Genomic DNA, 20,365 nt, shown 5'->3' with positions numbered 1-20,365 from the left:
CTGGCTCGACAGGAACAATTTTGGAAAAAAAAACCATTGGCAATGAATATGTGAACTTAATGAGCCGTTAAAAAAGCTTACGAAAAAAAAGAGAGAGAAAAAAAAAAAACTGTTTCAATCATTTAAAAAAAGGCAAGAAAGCCCAGAAAAAATATTACTAAACAAATTGTGAGTTATATGCACTCTCAAAATTAACAATGCTAGTGAGGAAAGAGAGTATTGAAACTAGATTACGGACATATAGATCTAGGAATAAGATATGAAATTAAAAAAAATATTATGAAGAGAGGTCATTAAAGTAAAAACATAATAATCGACTATAGAACTTTTTTAGCAGTCCGTTACTGTTTGGCTGAAACAATAATGGACAGTTTGTGAAAGGAAAAATGTTGAAACTGCTAAGATTAAAAGCTGGAGCAGCTTTGAAGAACAGATCAGCAGCAGGCAAGCAAAATGAAAGAAAAAGAGAAAATATAGTGTACTTCCTTCAGAAAATACAAAAAAAAAAAAAAAATAAAATGCCCAAGACGGCTGAGACATTTAAAAATCACCGGCTGTAGAAAGCAAGCGGCTGACGGTATTGATTATAGTGTTAGATCACCTGATGAAGTTAGTGACCAAATAAACTAATTTCTAGGCATCACTAACAGTGATGATTATTCTAACATTTGGTTTGAAACTAAAAATAAAACTAGAATCAAGAAAGAGATGGCAAATAAGTGAGCGGTAAATAACACCCTAGAAAAATGCAAAATTAGAAAAATGGCTGAATGAATAATAAAATCCAGTGATTTCAGGCAAATAATAAATGAGAACATTTCTCAGATCAGTATTCTCATTTTCTATTTGAAGTACTGCCAACCTATCCTACAAGAAAAAGTAAATAAAAATCATCGACATCAATAATAAAATGCCACACATTCCTAGTTGGGATATTTCCTCTCGGAAGCGTGGAATTTTTTACTGCTAAATGCTAGCAACGTCATGGAAATTCAAATGCACACGTACAGCATTATAGACGCGATCAATTTTTCAATTTGATGACCGTAACGATTACTATTAAAATTTGATGAATTGCACACCTCTGGTGAAAAGTTGACAAAGATTCTGCTGCATTCTTCCTCTAGGCTTACTTCAGTGGAGGTAAAATTTTAAAACCTAACCCGAAAAAAAGAAAAAGAAGAAAAAAAAGAGAAGAGCAAGTAAAATATAGAGACAAAGTTGAAAAGGAAAAGAAAACCTTTCATCATAACCATACATAAGCTGCGCCTTGAGGACATGCCTGAAATTCCATTTCATGAGGAGGAAAGAATTCAGTTAAGAAGAAGTTTCGGCGCACTAAGCATCCACAAACTAGAAAATTTTTCATGTTTGAATCAGCGGTTGATATTAGATCACCTGATATAATTTGACTATAAACATTTCTGTCAAATCCCATAGTACTGGCCAATTGTAATGTGCCCAGACAAAACACGACGAATCTCTAAAAAAGATTTACATTACAGCACTTCGCTATATGTTTTCTCATCAAAACTTCACGAAGAAAACAAATTCCAACAAGGAATCTAGAGATCAACTCCTAAACAAGATATGAGTGTCTACAATCGACATAGGTTCTACGCAAAAAATACTGATGAAGGCATTGGAATAATTTAATTTTTACCAATTATTACATATTAAAAATACTTGTTAATATCTTGTTCAGGAGTTACTCCTATTATAGGCATCGATTTCTACATGCGATTTTCAAGAGCAAGAAGATTTCATTTTTTTTTTTTTTTAGTTCAGACCTTGTCTAGTATCATTCGCCTAATTTATTTTGGGCACTACAACCGACTGTAAGACTAGACTTTTCAAGAGCCTCAATCACCGATTTTCAAACACACTCACTGTGGAACTAGAGACATGAACTTCTAGAAATGTAAAATTTTTGGGAGCATGTGGATACCTAGGGCCGATAAATAAACTTAAATAGGAACAAAATCGATTGCGATGAAATTGAATATCATGAAGCAGGCTGTAATTTTAGGGCAGAGCAGATGAGAGGACAGCTGAAATTTTGAGTTAGTCTCATGCTGAAAGATGTAAATTGTGCTCACCAATGCCAAATTGTTTTTGTTGTGTGAGATCAGTTTCTGGTAAACTTTTGCGGGACCGGAAATCTCTAATGTCAGCGTTGAAGTCTGCCATACTTTCGGAGCGTGTAACGAACCCGTTGCAGGAACCGAGACCATCCAAACCACTGTCAAACCTCATCATCTGGAAAAAAGTCGAAGTTATATAAAACATTAATGCTAACACTTTGTCGTGATGTGGGAGTAACTTAATAAAATGTTAAGTCTCTTCATAATACTTATACTAGTATTTTTGAAATTATACATTTCAAAGGCCAAAGAGCAAAACCATGTTCCTTCATTGCGATGTTCAACATTGTTGCTCCTATTTTATTTTTTTGAAGAGAACTAAGCCAACTTCACAGCATGAAATTGATACAGAATATTATGCTAACAGAGGAGAAAAATTAAGGCAGTTTTCAAGAAATTACATCATTGACTAGTTTTCCTGAGAAAAAAATAAAGTACGGCAAAATCTGCAACATCTTAAACAAAGATAGGTGGTTCCGTATTTTGTGGAATCAACATTTGGGTTATGAGTTTAATTCATTGCATTGAGATTTTTTATTTCCACTTGCGCCTAATTTTAATGTTTAATTTGACTTAAATTAATGACTTTGGACACAACTGTCCTAAAATTCATTGAATGATGCTGAAAATTGAGATGTGATCACAGAAAATACATTCTGTCAAAGAACAACAAAAAACAGCAGTTACTAGCTTTGATTATGCATCTAGAAGAACGCAAAATCAGCGGAATTTCTTGAAAAACAGAGGAGTAGGAGAAAAATGTGTTATGCTTGTCATGATAATAATTAAATATAGAGTAAAACTTACCTGTGAGAAATTAGGAACACTAGCAGTCTTACGCATGACTGGAGTATCGACAGCAGGTTGGCTTTGCAGTAATTCTCTGACTGCGACACTTTGACGTAGTCGATCTAACATTAGGATACTTTCAACAGCACTGACACCCCGCGTGTATTTTTCTGGAAGGAAATGGAGAGATTAAAATTGAAACAAAGGCAAAAACATGATTTAACTTTATTACTTAACAATTTTTGGTGACTTTTTCACCGGTTTCCTTTTTTGAATCCTTCAGTTCACAGATGTTGGCTTTTTCACCGGTTTCCTTTTCACAGGTGTTAGTCCAAGCAATCATATTACAAGAAACTGCTTATAAATACATAGATCGCTTTTAAAAAGCTCAAATGGATGTCCTGGGTTAATTTGCTTTTATTCCTTAAGATTTTAAATGCAAGTCTTAAGACATTCAAATTCTTTAAAAAAAAACTCTTTGCAATTGAAAAATTATTTTGCCCAAGGAGAAAAACTTGGACAAAAACCACTTTCATGCTAGATGACAAGATAATGCTTGTGACAGTTTATTGCTATGAAACTTTTCCACCAATGTACTTTTCAATTTTATATTACAATACGTACATTGAAAAGTTAAACTCTCAAGATAAAGGACTTTTTGCTGTCTGTCTTGTGCCAGTTGGGGATGGCTCATAGAAACATACCAAAACATTTCTGGATGTCTGAATCCACTAATTTTAAGGTTAAATATACAACATTTTTCAGCACCTGCGACCAACAAAATTTTAACCCAGAGTTCTGAGAAGCATTGCCAGCAAAATTATAATTTCCTAACCAACTAAAAGCCAATGAAATTTTACCTATATAACTTTCGCCGTCACTAGAAGAAGTGGTTTCACCAGACGCGGCAATCTGAGCTAACGATTCTCGGTCTTCGAGTTCTTCACTAGCCTTAGGAACATTCGAGACAACCTCATACGTCACTCCGGTCGACAACAGCCAGTCTGATCTCGTTATTCGTTTCCGTATTCTTTCCGTCAGACTTTGCTTCTTGAATATGTTCAAACTCAGTCGTTTTCGAAGAACAAGATCCATGGACGCTGGATGAGACAGCCGAACCGTTGTTTTCAGAATCAGATATACTCTTTCATTGCTGTCCGTGATTTTATTTAGATGTATGTTGTCATGTACTGAGGAGTCCCATGTCCCCACTGCGCTTACGTCTGTTAAGCAGCGGCGTACTAAAGGTAATGAGTAAAACTTGTTTCCGTGTTCTTTGGGTAAGATCGAGTGGAGGCCGGCCACGGGGATCTCTTCCGAGTCCCGGCCACTTGCTGACAAGTCGTCGGGATTGAGATCAAGGAAGAGAACTGGAATGTGCGGTTCCATGCCCGGAGGCGAGTCCCAATCGGCAGGGGCACCGGGAATTCCTGAGCCAGGCGCGGGGACTAAGACTGCGTTTCGTTCTTCTGTGAGGCTCACCCATTGATCGACCAGGCTTTGCTCACGCTCGACATCTTCTTCAGTTTTATCTGCGAGCAAAAATAACAACCAATATTATTGAGACATGAGACATAATTACTGCAGATAATTCATACATATGCATTCTGAATCTGATACGATCAGAAAAATTCTTTCAAATGGACCGAGTTTATCAGAAAGGAACCAACCCACATTAGGTGGGAACTGAGAAAAAGAGGTTTAAAGTTTTATTTCTCTATAACACTCAATGTAGAAAATGAACTTTGACCCCTCTCTTCACAAACTAATTTTGTTTTTTTCGACTTTGAGATTTTGGCAGGAGAAAACGTACAACTGGGGGAACTCAAAAACATCCTTAACTCCTTTTTTTGAAAATGTGAGTTGGTTCCTTTCTGAAAATTTCGGTTCAAATATACGACAAGATTTTTTAAAATCTTAAATTTTCTCAATCTTGGATGTTTACTTGACTTAAAAGGACAACTTCTGCGAAAACCAACGATTTTTCTCTTTTTCCTCAAAATATTTATAATAAATAATAATCATAATTAAACTTAAAATACTCATAACTAAACAGTCCTCATAATTTACAAAAAATGGATTTTTGATCGTCCAGAGGAACAATGTTGATACTTGTTTTTTTATGGCACTGAGATTTTTCCTTTCATTGGGGGACAGTAAATAATAAAAATTCCTTAATTGCTATAAACATTACTGCCTTAAAAATGATTGAGTTCAAACAGTCTTTGGCAATAAATAAAATCAACTTATGGAATGAAAAATAAGAGTTACCTTACCTTGTTTATTTATGAGCCTTTGAATATGCTGATCTAAGTACTGTTTTCTCCGCATGAGGGCGTCGCTCCACTTTTCTCTCAATATGGCTAAATCTTCCTCCTGATAAGAGTCTAATGGTTTTTGAAGCCGGCTCCTAAAAAGTGAAAAAATCGCATATTAGTATTTTCTTCCCTTTCCTAAGTGAGTGTATTACTTGTAATTTACGCTGTAGATACGACGGTAGATGGTTTTTCTGAGGTTTGCGTCTATCTTTTTTACCCCTTTTTTTATTCAAGTTTTTGCAGTCAAGGCAATTCTTTTAAAAAATGAAATACATAAAAAGAAATTTACAGTTGAAAATGCTCTGTTAATTTGCCATTATCAAAGTTAGGTACACGAAAGAGGCATATGACCACTTTCAATTAAGAAGCAAATGAATGAGAGCTGCCTTCAGTTTAGCACAACTCAATGTATAACATGTTGTACTCATGTTGACATGTTGTAACTTAATGTTTAGTATAACTCAATGATGAGAAAAATAATATATCAAATGACAATGATCGATAAAAAGCATTGCTAAGATGATCATTCATTTTCTATAAGGATTCAACAATCTGCTTGTAGATACCGAACAGCTAAGTTCTCGACGATTGCAATAAGCGCCCCATATGCATGGCGCACTTAATGAAAATAAAAAATAAAATGAAAACAGGCAGATACCCCTGTAACAAGCAAACTGTATTACCCATTTAAAGTCATGTATGATGCAAAAAGTCACAAAAAATCAATAATGATTGAGACACACTAACCTGACGGTGACACTTCCAACAGCAATATTGACGATGGAATGTACGATGAGAGGTAAGGTTCCTGAGTGAGCAACTGGTTTCACAGTCACAAGGATACGTCTCTGCTGTCCTTGCCGCAACTGGTAAGTACCGCCTGTCAGAATATCTGGGCGTTGCGTGACTTCTACTGCAGAATATTCGCCAGCATCATTCAATTCCTGAACTTCGACCCACAATTCTACTTTCCTCTTCAGCTCATTCCACCTTTGCAGGAAGAGAAGTTGAGGTCAAGAAAAAAGTTAGAGGTAACGCTTTTGTAAAAAGAAATTATACCAGAATGTGCAAAAAAGACGCTTGATACACATGACGCAAGTGGAGAGTCCCCAATTGAAAATTTTGATATTTTGGGAGGGCACTCTTCTCCCTTGCTCCTCCTAAAGGGTCAAGAGGCATAACCCCCCCACCCCCAAAAGTTTACTCCTTCATAATTAGGACAACAGCTCAAACAAAAACATGTTAACTCAAAAATTGAAAAAGTTATGGCATATCAAGCGTTTCTTTTGCCGATCCTGGTAAGATTCAGTGAAAGCAAGTTAGCTGCCCTTTCCTAATCTTTTTCCTTCCACGCAAAAAAAAAAATTCTTCTTTAGCAGAATTTGCAAGCAAAAATATTGATAGAGAGAAAAAACCATAAAAATAACTAATGAAACATGATTATGACTACACGAAGCTTGGGAGAAGTATCAGTGACAATGTTTTACGACATTGCTAGCTTGAGAGTTGTTTGGCTACTAAAGACCAGCATTTGCAGATGTATATGTAAACAATATTGGTCGGTCAGGATTTTGTAAAAAAATTGTTCCAGTTGCGCCAGAAAAGAATACAAGAAATAAGAAAATTTGAATGCTTTAAACAATGGGTTTTGCTGATCACACTCACACTACTAGTTATGTACATAACTAGTGCTCTATTCTCAGTTTCTTGAAGCATCTGCAGACAGCGTCTATACAGCAACAGAATTTCAGTCATTATGACCATTCTGGCCGAGAGAGAGAGAGAAAAATGGTCATGTCTCTTTTGGCGATGAGCAAATTAAGTAACTAATGAATGGATCTAAAAAAAAGGTAATCAGTGAAAATTATTCTAAGAAGTAAAAAATTTGACACAAAAACTGATGAGTTTACCTGTCAACAAGAGATCTGGCTTTAGCCATTTGCTGTTGCTCTACTTCCCAGCCAGGTTTAGTTTTGGTGAACCCTGCGCTAGGATGACCCCAGACTTCTATCGATAAAGCTCCCTCTGCAATTAAAAAGAGGAAATAAGCTTTAAGCGATCACAAAATCAATATGATTTATTCAAGTGCAGAGCTGTGCAAATAAAAAATTATAAATCCAGACTGAAACTCACCTACGTCCAGTCTCTTTTTTGTGAGTAAAAATTTCTACTATAACACAAACACTGTTTAAAGTTCGGAATTTTTCTTTCGAAATTAGGGAGTTAAGTTAGGGTTTAATTAGGTGAATTTAAAGCAGATATAAAAAAATATTTTGCATGTTTTCATTCCTGTTCCATTACGGCAGTGAAAACAAACACACTGATGTAAGCTGAATTTCCGCAGCAGTAAACTGAGTAAGCCAAAATTCTCGATCTGGATGGTTCACAATGAACTTCCGTTTAGTAAAAATTTATTGCGGCAATAAAAGGATAATAAAGATAAAATTGAGAGAAACATAATATCAGATTCTCAAGTTTTTAGCATTCACAGGCAGTCTTATCTGGAATCCTTATCTTACTTAGGGTCACAGGAGCGGTGCAATTGCTTGCTGAGATGGTTCTTAATAACTTGCATGGCGTGACGTCTTTGTCAACATTCTTTCGTGAGGCGTAAATTATCATGCCAATGTATTTCTTTCAAATCAGAAACAATTGACAATTCTTCTTCCTTCTTCTTTTAGACACTCATTTAATTTAGTTGCCGTGTTTACACTTTAGTCCGCAAGTAAGTCGTTTAAGATGCATTGTAGATCTAAGCAAACCAATCACTAGGGAATCAGATAATAATATAAAGGAAGTGACTAGAGAGTGACTGCACTCATCTGTGGAGGAATTATACCAACCTGTGCAATGCTCCATGAACTCTTCGGTCAAAGGGATGACAAAGTCCTGAACATGGTCAAACTGAAAAATGATAGAATTTTTTCCATCTCCAGTGTTCGTTGTATCAGGATTGGCTGTAGCAGGAACGGACGTTGCATCTGGGTAGCCCCAAAACGAGTACTGACAAAACACGAAATTCGACAATGCCAAGGGTAGACCTGATGCTTGTTTAATGTGCACCTGAAAATAAAATTTAAAAAATATGAGTTTGTGTAGGACAAAAGAAATAAAGTTTTTGTGCTGTCTACTAAACAGGAAAAAGTAACGAATATTATTATTGTATGTTGGAGTTTTTTTGTTTTTTTTTTTGCCAACGTGCGTTGAAATTCAGCATATAACTGAAAATCTCAATACAGAGGGAAAAAGCTCACATGAGCACAATTTTTCCGCAAAAAGATACGCTGTTTGGTGCAACACTAGTTACGTCTATTCAGGAAGGCAACTGCAGACACGTTTCGGCCTTCTTGGGCCAATCCTCAGTGCAGTTCAGCGCACAGTTTGCACAGCAGTTAGTGTAAAACTACCTTGCTAGGGCATATGCAGAGCTTTTTGGATAATCGCTCACTAGATAGCACAAGTTCACTTGCCCAAGTCTCGGGCTGGTTTTCACGACCTCTCGAGCTTGATAGCAGAAAAACAAAATATTAAACATCATTTACATTTTTATTTGTTACACAAGTTAAAGGAAGTTTTCTGAAGAGAGAGGAAACTTACTCTGACAGTAATATGTGTGCTAGGAGGTTCCTCTTCATCGTGGCCACTGTCACCTGAACTTTCAGAGGCTGCCTCACATAATCGATCTTGCGGAAACGTTCCACTAATTCTACTAATCTCAACCTGTTAAAAGAAAATCTCTTGGTGAAATTGTAGATTGTAAGCACAGATTTTTAAAATAAAAATTACACACTTAAAGGGACAAATAAGTCAAATCCGTAAAATCATGGACATTTTATGAATTTTCAAGAACTGTGAAACTTTTTCAGATATCTTAAAAAATGCTATAAAATGGAAATTTTTGGATCTATAATCTTTACTTTTTGTAACCTATAAAAAGAGGGTAAGTCACAACGTATAAACAACATTTCTAACCTTCCTGAGGTCTCAACCATAAAAGCAGACAAGTGTGCAATTCGGTCACTTAAAGTTAAAGTGCTGAAGTCGGCTTATCGTTATTCTTTTTGCTCATCAGTATTTGCACCGAAATTGAAAGAAACACACCAGGTCACATTTTGGAAAGTACTATTGAATGCAACCAGTCATAAATTTTCTTCTCTCAAAAATTCTAAGTCGAGAAAAAATATTTTGACGGTAAAAAAGTCTTAAAACTTTGTCCATAGCAAAAAGTGTCATGGAAGAATAAAACTTCAAACTTCTTTTTCTCCGTTTAAATTCGAAGCAACTTGCTGCCTTCTGTGAAAATTTATCCATTTTTTTTCTGCATTCCCGAAAATATGAACTACAATTAAGAGAATGATTGAGAGTAAACGTACCTGTAGTCTTCCAGCCACCTCACCCTGCTGACTAATTACAGGAGTGTGATAATCTAAACTGACATCATGGAACAAGGCTTCTAAAAATATATTGGCGACTCCTATCAAGCTGTGATTTTCTTGCGTCTCGAAAAATGGATCGTCTACTCTATCCAGTTGGCTCTCCTGCAAAATGAAGCGAGGAACATTTTATAAATAGAAATATGAGGTCTTGAATTGGGGGTCTTTAGATTTGCTTTAAAAAAATAAAATAAAAAAAATAAATAAATAAAAAAAAGGAACAGTCAGATTAAGTTAAAAAAAAAGAAACGGTTTATCTGCCAAAGAAACAAGCTTTTCTTTGACTCGATACAAACTTGAGAAATTAATTTTTCAAATTGATTAAAATGGCTTGAAAAGTCTGTTACCAGGAGAGCTCCCTAACCTATGATTTTCAATGAAGGATAACCAGTGAAGTCTAACTCAAATTAGGTTTTGACTGTAGTTGACTGTATGTAGAAACTTATTTTATTGCACTTAAAAATGAAAAAAAGGGAAGGGAAAAAAGGGAGTAAAGAACTATGTGATGAGCAGTTTACAAGAGACAAGAAGAAATAATAATTACCTCTTCCGAAGGATTTAAAACCTTTTCTTCTTGCTCGTCGTACATTTCTCGCATGTCGATTAGCTTGTTTTCTAATTTTTCCATTGACCAGACTTGATTTGGCAGGCCTTTCCGTTTCACTAGAATCGCTGGTTCACTTACGAATGCTCCTCTCTGCAAAATTAGACAAAAATTAGAGACTACTGACTGGAGTACAAAAATTAGGTATTCTCTTCTGATGTTTCTTTGGAGACTATTATGCTTTGAGACTTTGTCTGCTTGAAAAACTTAAAAAGTTCTTTGATTATTCAGAAAAATGCCACTTGAGAGCTAGGCACACTAGACCTTCAGGATTATGGAAATTGAAAAAACTAAGATCCCTCTCAAAATATTTACCATAAAAATAGAACATAATCACACAATACATGCAACTGAATGGCTCGCTTTGAAAAGCGCTACTCTGGAAAAAAATCCAGAAAATGAAAGAAACTAAATTCAGCCCTACATTTTCGGTGAATAAAAAATGCTTCAGGCGCAAGTTATACAAATCCAACAAAAAAGGAAAATTTTAAAACCCTAGTAGTACAATGCAAACATTTTTGAACCTCCGTGTAGTTGATCATTTTTCAAAACTGATGAGAATACCTTCTATCTTTTTCATTTAGAATAAAAGAAACAACATTTTTAGGAAAAAAGATACACATGACTAAAAACAAAACAAAAAAAAACCATGCACCAATAAAACAGAATTTTTCTTTTTTCCCAATAGAGCAGTTATTGAAGCAAAACGTTCAAGAATGGTTCTTATTTGTTTCAAATTTCATTTGTTGAGACAAAAAAACACAAAATTGAACAATTTTGAAACTAATACCTCAACAAGTAGAAGATTGAAACATTTTTATGCAACTGGTCCACCTTGATTTTTCTGACGGAACAGTTAGACTGAAAAGAAATCTCAAATAAGGCTGAGCCCATGAATACCTAACAAGCGAACCGATATTAGGATGTTAAAAAACCTCATAACTTTTCATGCTTACTTTCAAATAAAACTATTATATAAAAGATCAGATTGGTTAGCTTACCCTCCTGTTAGGACTGAGATTTTCCGGTGGGATCTGGAGCGTTACACTATACTTTATTTGTTTATTTAGTTCCTCGGCCAGAAAGTTTGCCTCCTGAACGAAAGTATTGGCCTTAACAATATCACGCTTTAATTGACTAAGACTTCTGCGAAAGTTTTCATCCCTGAAAACATATGAATACGTGAGTAAAAAAAAAGAAATCATCATTGACAGCTAGGATAGAATGATCAAACCTCTTCCATTAGAGATTTATGAGAAATTTGATTATGTGTGAAAAAAAAAAAAAATTTTATTGGTGTAAAACTTCGATGATATCACTAGGTGCTTCAAGTTTTTACCTTTCATTTGCAATGATTCATCAATTTAATCAATAACGGAATAGACTTTTATCATGATTAAAAATTCAGAATAAAATTTTGCTAAATTATTGGAAAACAGATTTTGCCATGGGATTTTGAAAGGATGCATTGAAATAAAATCAAGTTTTCACATATCTAAATCACTAACCTGTCTTTCGCCCATTTTTCTACTTTTAGTTGCGTTGTGGGTGTGCAAGGAGTCATTTTGTTGAACCTAAATGGATCGAAGGGCACATACGGAGAGTAAGGAGTTGATGGCGATAGGATATTGCGTAAATGCTGGAATTGCCTTTCATATTCTTGCCTTTGTTTTTCTAAAGCCACTGCAAAAAGGAAACAAAAAAGCGTTAGGTTGCCACTATGATATGAATTAAATTCACATTGTGATGCATGCAATGGATTGAACAGTAATTCATGATATTATCAAGGTTAGCACCTTGTACAATAATGTTGAAATGTTCAATTATATCGAGGGATAGTAAAAAAATGATTTTATCTTTCATTTTGAGTAATCTAAAACTCAGAAGGTCAAGTTTATGACTTCATTCTTTCTTAACAGGTGGTAAAAAAACATGACAAAGTTCAAAATAACTTAAATAAAAAGACAGAACTCATTCTTTTAGACTAACAAATTGACAGCAGATACTTTTTTGTAGGAAATGTTTGGTTAGATGTTCTGAAATTTTGTATTTTAGCAGAGAATTCAGCTGAATGATAAAATGATTGGATGATTAAGGGACTGTGATAAATCTGAAATAATTAATAATCTGGACTAAAACAGATATGACAAACCTTGTTTGTCTTCTTCATGTTGTCGTTCAATCCTAGCTATGGCAGTTTGAATTGGGTCGTTGCTAAGTTCATTCAGCATAAGTTCCTCGCGGGCGAAATTATAGTCTATGGTTTGAGCTGGTGTTTGCGGCTCAGATGCTGCTGTTGCTGTAAAAAACACAATCTCTTCATTCTCAAAATGCTGATAAAGTTTCTCCATCATAAGAGGAAGAAGAGAGATCTTCTACGATGCGTTCCGTTATTTAAAGCTCACTTTCAAACAGTTCTTACGTAAATATCAAACTTTAAGAGACATGCGACATATTCAGGGTTATACTTTTAAGACATCCTGGGCATTTATAGGAGTTTTCTTGGCTTGTTTATGAGCATTACTATTTCATTTTTAAAAATGTTTTTAGAAGATTAGATCATAACTGATGATAAAATGAAGTTTACTTTGGTGGCTACTTGTTCTATACCTCAAACTATTGGAATGCCCAACTACTCCTAATTTTAAATGGTAGCATAAGTTTTAGTGAAATATTGTTTATTTCCCTCATTGTGGATTAAATGTTCATTAAATCATTAAGTAAGATATCTGAAAAAAAAAAATGATGAGTTACTCACAGGAGGCTTTTGGACAGTTGAGTCGGAAAAAGTGATGATTGCCCCAGAGAATACGATCTCCGTGTTGAAGAGGGGTTCTATCACTGACAGGTACGCCATTAACACAACATCTGGCTCCCGGTCGAGGTTCCAAGAAAAGATTACCACCTTCGACGACTATTTCACAGTGTTCAGGCTGAATTCCTAACCCTGGAACCAAAAGAAAATCAAAGTCATCAAGTTAATTCTAAAAAATGTTATTGTCAGAGAGTGATTTGTTGAACTTCTGTGGTCTCCTATTATGTGTAAGAGTCATGCAGGCTTACTTTATTGTTGAAAAAAAAAAGGTATGGATACAGAAAGTCGCAAGCTTTAAAGGAACTACTTGCAATTTTTCAGTAAAACTATACACATCAATCTTATTTAAAGCTACCATTTTATTTCATTTTTATAAGTCAAAAGAATCATCTTAATAAACTAAGGCCAAATAACATGTTCTAGGATCTGTTTCACCTTCATAAAGGTATCAGATAATTTTCCCTAAAATATAGATAATTTACAAGGTAAAAAAAGACTGTAGCTCTTGAGATACTTGGGCCTGAATGAAACTGATTCTATACTACTTGTAAAAGTTACGACGTTACTTTTGTGGTAACGATTACATATTTCAGTTTTGGTAACATGGTAATTAAGACTAAAATTATCGTTATTGCCAAAGCAACATTGTGACATACGCTAGATTTTATTTGACAAGGAAAATTACCGACCACCCGGGAGAAAAAAATAAAACATACCCGACAGTTGAATATCACATTGATGAGATCCTATGAGAGTCTTATCTTTCAGGTAGTACACAAGTAATTCATTGAGCGATGGGTCAGCATTCAAGTTGACTAAATAGTACTTATTTTTCTCGACAGAAATGCCCGATGCTTGGACACTGATGCCCATATTTTCTAAAGCCTCCTGTCTTTCATGCTGCAGTCGTTCTGTAATATAAAAAAGGAATGCATAAGTTTATGGAAATTTCAGAAGAGATAAAATAAAAATGAAGCTGATGACTTACAATACACTACTCAAAAACACTGGAAGTAGGTACGTTCTGTCATGCCCAAAGTTCAGGTGTAGAGTGTCAAGCAAAATTCTCTTTTCCTTCTTTCTAATTTTCCACGTTTTCCTTGACCCTTGGATATTCCATCTCCCTAAGTTTTCCTGATTCATTGTGACCTTTTTTCCAGAATAAAAAGAAACGCAAAAATAAACATAACTCAGCGTTGAGTACCGGTACAGATTTGCAGGGACTCAAATTCCAGAGGAAAAATTCACTAACTACAGACCAGGAGAGAGAACAGCAGTATTAGGCTTGAAGCGCCACGCAGTGATGCAAAAAATCATAATTTTGCACAGGAATTCATGTCTCTCCTATTATCAAGTTTTCTTCCCTTGACCATCTAAGTTTCACCAGTTGCTAGACACCCTGAAATGGATAGCTGAATATTCTATGGGCTCACAAATATGTTGATTAATTTAACAATTTTCAAAGAAAATTTTTTTTCATCCTGAAGAGAAATTTGATTCGGCGATCTGTTTTCGTGGGACTTCAAAAGTCAATATGAGAGAATCGCTATAAAAGATATCACAAGACTTGAAATTTAGGTAATTTTGACTCTATTTTAATCTCTCCTATCCTCACTGAATGTTCCTTAATTTTATGGAGGTAAAAGTTAGAACAATCCTGCGTATCTGTACACACCTGTTTTGATTAATTTTTCTTCCCACGTCTGCGACATTTCTTTCATCAGTTTTTCACTTTCACTAAGCTTTTCATGCAAATCTTCACGATGCTGGAACAAACAAATTAAACACTTAATACAAAATTACTTAATCGCAGGTTTTAAAAAGCTTGAACTCACTATCTGATGCAAATATGAGGAGCGTTAAAAAAAAATTTGAACTAATTTATTCGTCTGAGGAAGAAGTAAAGAAGATAGCAATTACAATCTCTTAAGACTTTCATTACATTTTCCTTTTTTTAAAATTTGTTTTATTGGTTTGCTGAATCATTTCAATGTTACAAAAAAACTCACTAGTCACAATTATGAGCGATTAGATTTGCCCTGAAATCTCTGATTTGTTTCATAAACACAACTGTTCTCTATTATTTGTATCATCTAAAATTTATGTACCATTGTGGATTCATGTTACATTCTATGGTTTTAAATTTGCAAATTTGGATAAATAAAGGCGACATGGATAGTGCTCCAAAGAAGAAAAAATCCCCATGAAAAAGCATGGATTCTTACCATAAAAGCATGAGATCCTAATTCTGGTACTTGCGTTGTACCAGTAGCTACCATTAACATTTCTTTCAGTGCTTCAACTTCTTGTCTAAGCTCACGAATTATTCTAGCATTGGGGTCTTCGTTGACTACAGCATGGTTCACAATTCGTTTTGCTCTGTCTGCGTACCGCAAAGTGGATAAAGTTTCTTCATAATTGTCAGCGGCAGGAGAAATTGTTGCTACCATGACAGTCCTACTGTTTCCACCCAGATTATCCTACAATGGAGGAGAAAATTAGAGAAAAATCTTTGATAAAAGCAAGGAGAATACATTAATCTACACAATAAAATACAGAATGCAATGTAATGAGAAAAGAAATGTTCATCAAAATACAATATTTTGAAAATTTGAATAAGAGTAGATAAACTTTTAAAGAGATAAATATTTCAAGATTTGTACGTGAGGACTATTTAGAGGCGACATGAAATGAAAGTGAAGTACAAAACAAGTTGATGATTCGTTCATGTTTCATTTTCCTGAATCCGTTAGTGCTTGCTCATCACAAAATATGGAGTTGCCGTAGGAATCATAAAATGAAATTCCATGACAAATTTGGGTGAAAACGATATGCGGTACAGTTAAAAACTGTCACTTCCACACCCAAGCACAAAAAATATGTTGTTTGAAACTTCAAACACATGTTAAAGGGCAAATAAAAACAACTTAACAAATTTTCCCCCACATTTTTAGACTTTTATGGTTATCTCTGAAGGGGACAAATGTGAAAATTGCGTAAATACCTAAAAGGTAGATCATTTTAGAGGTTTTCGACGCATTTTAAAGATTTAAAAATAGCTGTGATTAGCTTGTTTTCTGAAAAAAATATATGCAGGCTAAGTTTTTCAAAAGACTAGTTCTAACTGAGAGAATAAAACCAGCGAAAAACTTACTTTTAATAACCATGTTAAAACTGAATCTCTGTACGGAACGAATTTGTCACTTTTGCTATTTATTGACTGATCAGCTAATTTTGATATAACTAGTCCTAAAGTAGTTAATGACCTGGAACAGACAATTACACACGAGTTAGAAAATTGAGAACTTAACCTCGGCAAAAATCATGTTCTTGAAGAAATAATTAAAAATAAAATAGCGCAGTAATTTTTTATTTTACAAAAAAAAGATATCTTTCCACTTTACTAGTTGGTTTTTATTTTCGATCTCTCTTTTTTTTAATGAAGCAAATAGGGTTGATCCGACCAGTGGTTTTCAGTAGTTTAGTTATCGACCACTCATTCTAGTTCTTGCTGAAAAAATATCAGTCCATCACTTAGTGTCATAATTTCTAGAACTGAAGGTCTTTCTTCTTGGTGCATTTGAGTAAAAAGTTTTTTCTTGATTATTTATGGACTATTCCTCTTGACCAAAATCAGTGTATATTAATATGAGAGGAGAAAATTTTATCAGACAAAGCATCCTGGATCAGACATTGAAGCTGTGGCTAGAAATAAAAGCTTACTTGTTTATATTGGACCCTTCTTTCAGTCTATCACCCACAGCACCAGTTTTGACGGCTCTTTCACTGCCAGCAAGATCAACGAGGGATATCCTCGCGACTTTTTCACCACTGACCCCTGACTTCTCATCAGTTAATGTCTGTGTTAACACAACTGAAAACACAGCATGACTCCTCGATGATTCACTATTCATGTTAGTTGCGGCTACTGTTCTTGATTTGTTTCCTTCTGCCATTAAATTATCTATATCCTGTGAACAAAACAAAAACGTTAGGTTTCTAAAACTTACACAGTTACGAGGAACTTTGAAAAAATATTTCTGTAGATATTTTTTCAGATATAAAAAAAAAAAAATCAAGATAGGTATAACAGGTTCATAGAGAATTTTTCAAAATCAAAAATTCCCATTTTTCTCCTGAATTTTCTGCCTGCTATGAAAACAACTTTTAGTATCAAAACTATTCAGGTTTTTTTTTTCTTTCTTTTTTTCTTTTGTTTTTCTTCTTTATACTAGCTTTGTATATTTCCATCTTTTGGAGGAATATGGAAATAGGGAAGTAGACACTCCTTAAATGGACTGTGATTAGCATAAAGGAACCAAGCCACATCCATTAATGTCAAATTTAACTGAGCAATTTAATTTTCTACAAGAAAACGTTTGTACAGATTCCTTCGGAAATTTTCAGAAATTTGCTTTGTACTATGCAGCAAATTCACTGAGATTTACACAAAAATCAGCAGAGCCGTTTTCATGTAAAAAATTAAATTTCCCAATTAAATTTGGCAATAGCTGATGCGACTTAAATCGCTTCTGCTTACTGCAGTCCAAATATGATCCTAAAACATCAGATGGATACTATACTGTAGCCTTCTATAAACCTTAGAATCGTCTTGAGAACTGATGGAAAATTTAGAAAATTTCATAATTATCTTTAAGGCCTTTAAAAAATAAAAAAGTAAAAAAAAAACAGGGCAACATTCTCATGACAGTTCAAACATTTATTCACATAGACATAGGTATTTAAGGATGGTAGACTTAATTTTGGCTCTTTGTTTGACTTGAATGGCACATTTTAAGGCATTGTCAGAGAAACTTCTCAATTAGCGTTTGATGTACCAACAGTTTTAAGCAGTGTTCGAAACTCACCTTTGAGTTTTAGAAGCCATGTGACGCATTAAGCCTGATTTTTAGGCGCCACTGAAGATTTTTTAGGGGCCAAATTGACTTTTTGCCTATATGTTACGGCGCATTTAGTGGAAAGTTAGACGCAAGATGTTTTCGGAACAGTAGCTGTAACTTGAGGAAGACAACAGCACTAAGAATGAAATCGTGAAGAAAAGAAAAAGCAAGCTTTCACTTGTAGTGCTAAAAATTCTGAGTTTTTTTCAATTCAAATAAATTCGTTTTTCTTTCTTTATGTGACTTCCTGTGAAAATCCAGATTTTTAGGGGGCAATTTTTAGAGGCCACATTGGCGCAGAGCCCTCATTTCTTAGGCGCCATGGTCGATTTCTTAGGCGCCTTTGGCGCGTTGGCGCCTGTGAGTTTCGAACACTGGTTTTAAGAGATAAAATTCTGGACGGATGTGCAGCACTTACTTGGTATGAGGTTACAGCTAACTGTGACAGCCCATCAACATAAGGACCAAGGACGTTGTGTTCTCGGACTTTTAGGGATTGTTTATTGGTTTTAGGATCTAACAAGTCATGAACCTGTAAACATGGTGCGGAGAGAAAAAAACCAACCGATTAGCGATCAGAAAATCTAGAGAAACGCACAAAAAAATGCATTTTAAAGTGCGAAAAACAAAAAGGATCTTCTCGGTCTCTTTGGTCAACCAGACAGAGAAAAATATTTTATATGATAACCGTGAAATGGTAAAAGGACTTTGAATATTCCGGGTCATCAGAATCTCTTTTCTGCATAACATCATAAAGTGGAGAGATTTGAGGTTTATTTCAGCAGAAAAAACAACTCTAGAAATGATAGTGCAAAACTTCTTCACAATGCTAAAGCTTTAGCCTAAAATTATTATTTTTTCAACGATTTGTCGCATAAAAAGTTGTCCATTTTGAATAACTTTGGCCAAAAGAAACCAGAGACCAGTTTTTCCATCCTTCAACATAGTTTGCCTGCTGCGTGTTGACAGCATTTAAAGTTCAAAACTTTTTCCGTTGATTGTAGATTTGAATTCCTATTATTTAGTTACATATTTTGTCGCCGCTGCTTGTTTACTTTTAGTTCTTCTATACAAATTATCCACTTGCTAAATACAATCCTAGCTTGTGTATACTTAAACTATGCGGTCAAAACTGCAATAGCCGCAGAGGAAAATCGACAAGGCCAGCGCGGGTCTGCTTCAATATTAATCTTCATTCGCATTGCTAAGGCGCGACGAAACAACTATACGTACTCTTCGGAATGCGTGAGGTATCACGCCACAATTGAAGGCGTTTTCGAAACTGCCAATTTTCTATATCGGGATTCTCGTGTCCCGTAAAAGGGTGGCTACTAAAACTGGCTGACAAATATTAAGTACTTTTATAGTACTTTTTCAGTACCTTTCAGAAAAATTCAGTACCTCATGAGCAGGAAAATTCAGTACTTTTTTGGATATTTAAGTGACGAAATTCGAAAATGGTTGAAATTCACGCGCAAATCGCTAGACAAATGACGTAGCCACGAAATTCGAAGCACATTGGTGGCCTGACGATCGATCAACAGGCTTCAACAATCACAATATGGAAAGTTGTCAGGTTCAAAAACGCCTTCAATTGTGGCGTGATACCTCACACATTCCGGAGAGTTCGAACAGTTGTATCATTGCGCCTTAGCAATGAAGACTAATATCGTCGGTTTTCCTTTGCTGCTATTGCAGTTTTGACCAAGTAGCTTAAGTATGCTCAAGCTAGGATTGTATTCAGCAAAGGAACAACTTTTGTAAAAGAATTAGAAATAAATAGGCGGGAAAAGATAACTAAATAATAGGACTAATCAACGATAAAACTCAAGAAAGTACCGTAAAAAATGTGTATAAAAGGCTTAAATTGACCGGAAACGCTTCCGAGCAAATTACACGCTCATTATCAACTGAAACGAAAGCTACCAACAAAAAATTACAGCAAGGAGATGTGCGCATAAATTTAGCATTTGCTCGTAAGATCAGTCACTCCATTTATTTCATGCTCCGGAATTTTATGCGAAACGAGAATCCCGAATTCCCGATGCGGAAGTTGGCAGTTTCAAAAACGCCTTCAATTGTGGCGTGATACCTCACGCATTCCGGAGAGTTCGAATAGTTGTATCATTGCGCCTTAGCAATGAAGATTAATATCGTCGGTTTTCCTTTCCTGCTACTACAGTTTTGACCGCGTAGCTTAAGTATGCTCAAGCTAGGATTGTATTCAGCAAATGGACAACTTTCGTAGAAGAATTAGAAATAAACAAGCGGGGAAAAATAACTAAATAATAGGAACTCTAATCAAACATCAACCGAAGACGTACTGAATTTTTTGGAAAGGTACACGATCCAGCGGGAAAA

At 35.0% G+C, this 20,365-nt stretch overlaps 1 protein-coding gene across 2 annotated transcripts in view; it reads right to left on the bottom strand.

Annotated features, from left to right (window-relative positions):
- The window catches only part of Khc-73 (Kinesin heavy chain 73), a 114,396-nt gene that overhangs the window by 17,758 nt on the left and 76,273 nt on the right, over nucleotides 1–20,365 (bottom strand). For both annotated transcript variants that reach the window (XM_019042104.2, XM_019042105.2), the window contains exons 5-24: nucleotides 18,423–18,536; nucleotides 16,827–17,074; nucleotides 16,258–16,369; nucleotides 15,329–15,583; nucleotides 14,779–14,869; nucleotides 13,820–14,014; nucleotides 13,047–13,235; nucleotides 12,441–12,587; nucleotides 11,797–11,971; nucleotides 11,290–11,452; nucleotides 10,229–10,381; nucleotides 9,625–9,789; nucleotides 8,849–8,971; nucleotides 8,095–8,314; nucleotides 7,162–7,276; nucleotides 5,999–6,241; nucleotides 5,210–5,343; nucleotides 3,794–4,465; nucleotides 2,952–3,103; nucleotides 2,100–2,259 (exon numbers count right to left, since the gene is read on the bottom strand). In XM_019042104.2, coding sequence (XP_018897649.2) covers nucleotides 2,100–2,259; nucleotides 2,952–3,103; nucleotides 3,794–4,465; nucleotides 5,210–5,343; nucleotides 5,999–6,241; nucleotides 7,162–7,276; nucleotides 8,095–8,314; nucleotides 8,849–8,971; nucleotides 9,625–9,789; nucleotides 10,229–10,381; nucleotides 11,290–11,452; nucleotides 11,797–11,971; nucleotides 12,441–12,587; nucleotides 13,047–13,235; nucleotides 13,820–14,014; nucleotides 14,779–14,869; nucleotides 15,329–15,583; nucleotides 16,258–16,369; nucleotides 16,827–17,074; nucleotides 18,423–18,536 — 3,826 coding nt within the window. The remainder of the gene's footprint in view (nucleotides 1–2,099; nucleotides 2,260–2,951; nucleotides 3,104–3,793; nucleotides 4,466–5,209; nucleotides 5,344–5,998; nucleotides 6,242–7,161; nucleotides 7,277–8,094; nucleotides 8,315–8,848; nucleotides 8,972–9,624; nucleotides 9,790–10,228; nucleotides 10,382–11,289; nucleotides 11,453–11,796; nucleotides 11,972–12,440; nucleotides 12,588–13,046; nucleotides 13,236–13,819; nucleotides 14,015–14,778; nucleotides 14,870–15,328; nucleotides 15,584–16,257; nucleotides 16,370–16,826; nucleotides 17,075–18,422; nucleotides 18,537–20,365) is intronic.

Source organism: Bemisia tabaci, chromosome 10 (genome assembly GCF_918797505.1).
Source record: "Bemisia tabaci chromosome 10, PGI_BMITA_v3".
Lineage (NCBI taxonomy): Eukaryota > Metazoa > Arthropoda > Insecta > Hemiptera > Aleyrodidae > Bemisia > Bemisia tabaci.
This window is presented reverse-complemented; position numbering and strand designations above follow the sequence as displayed.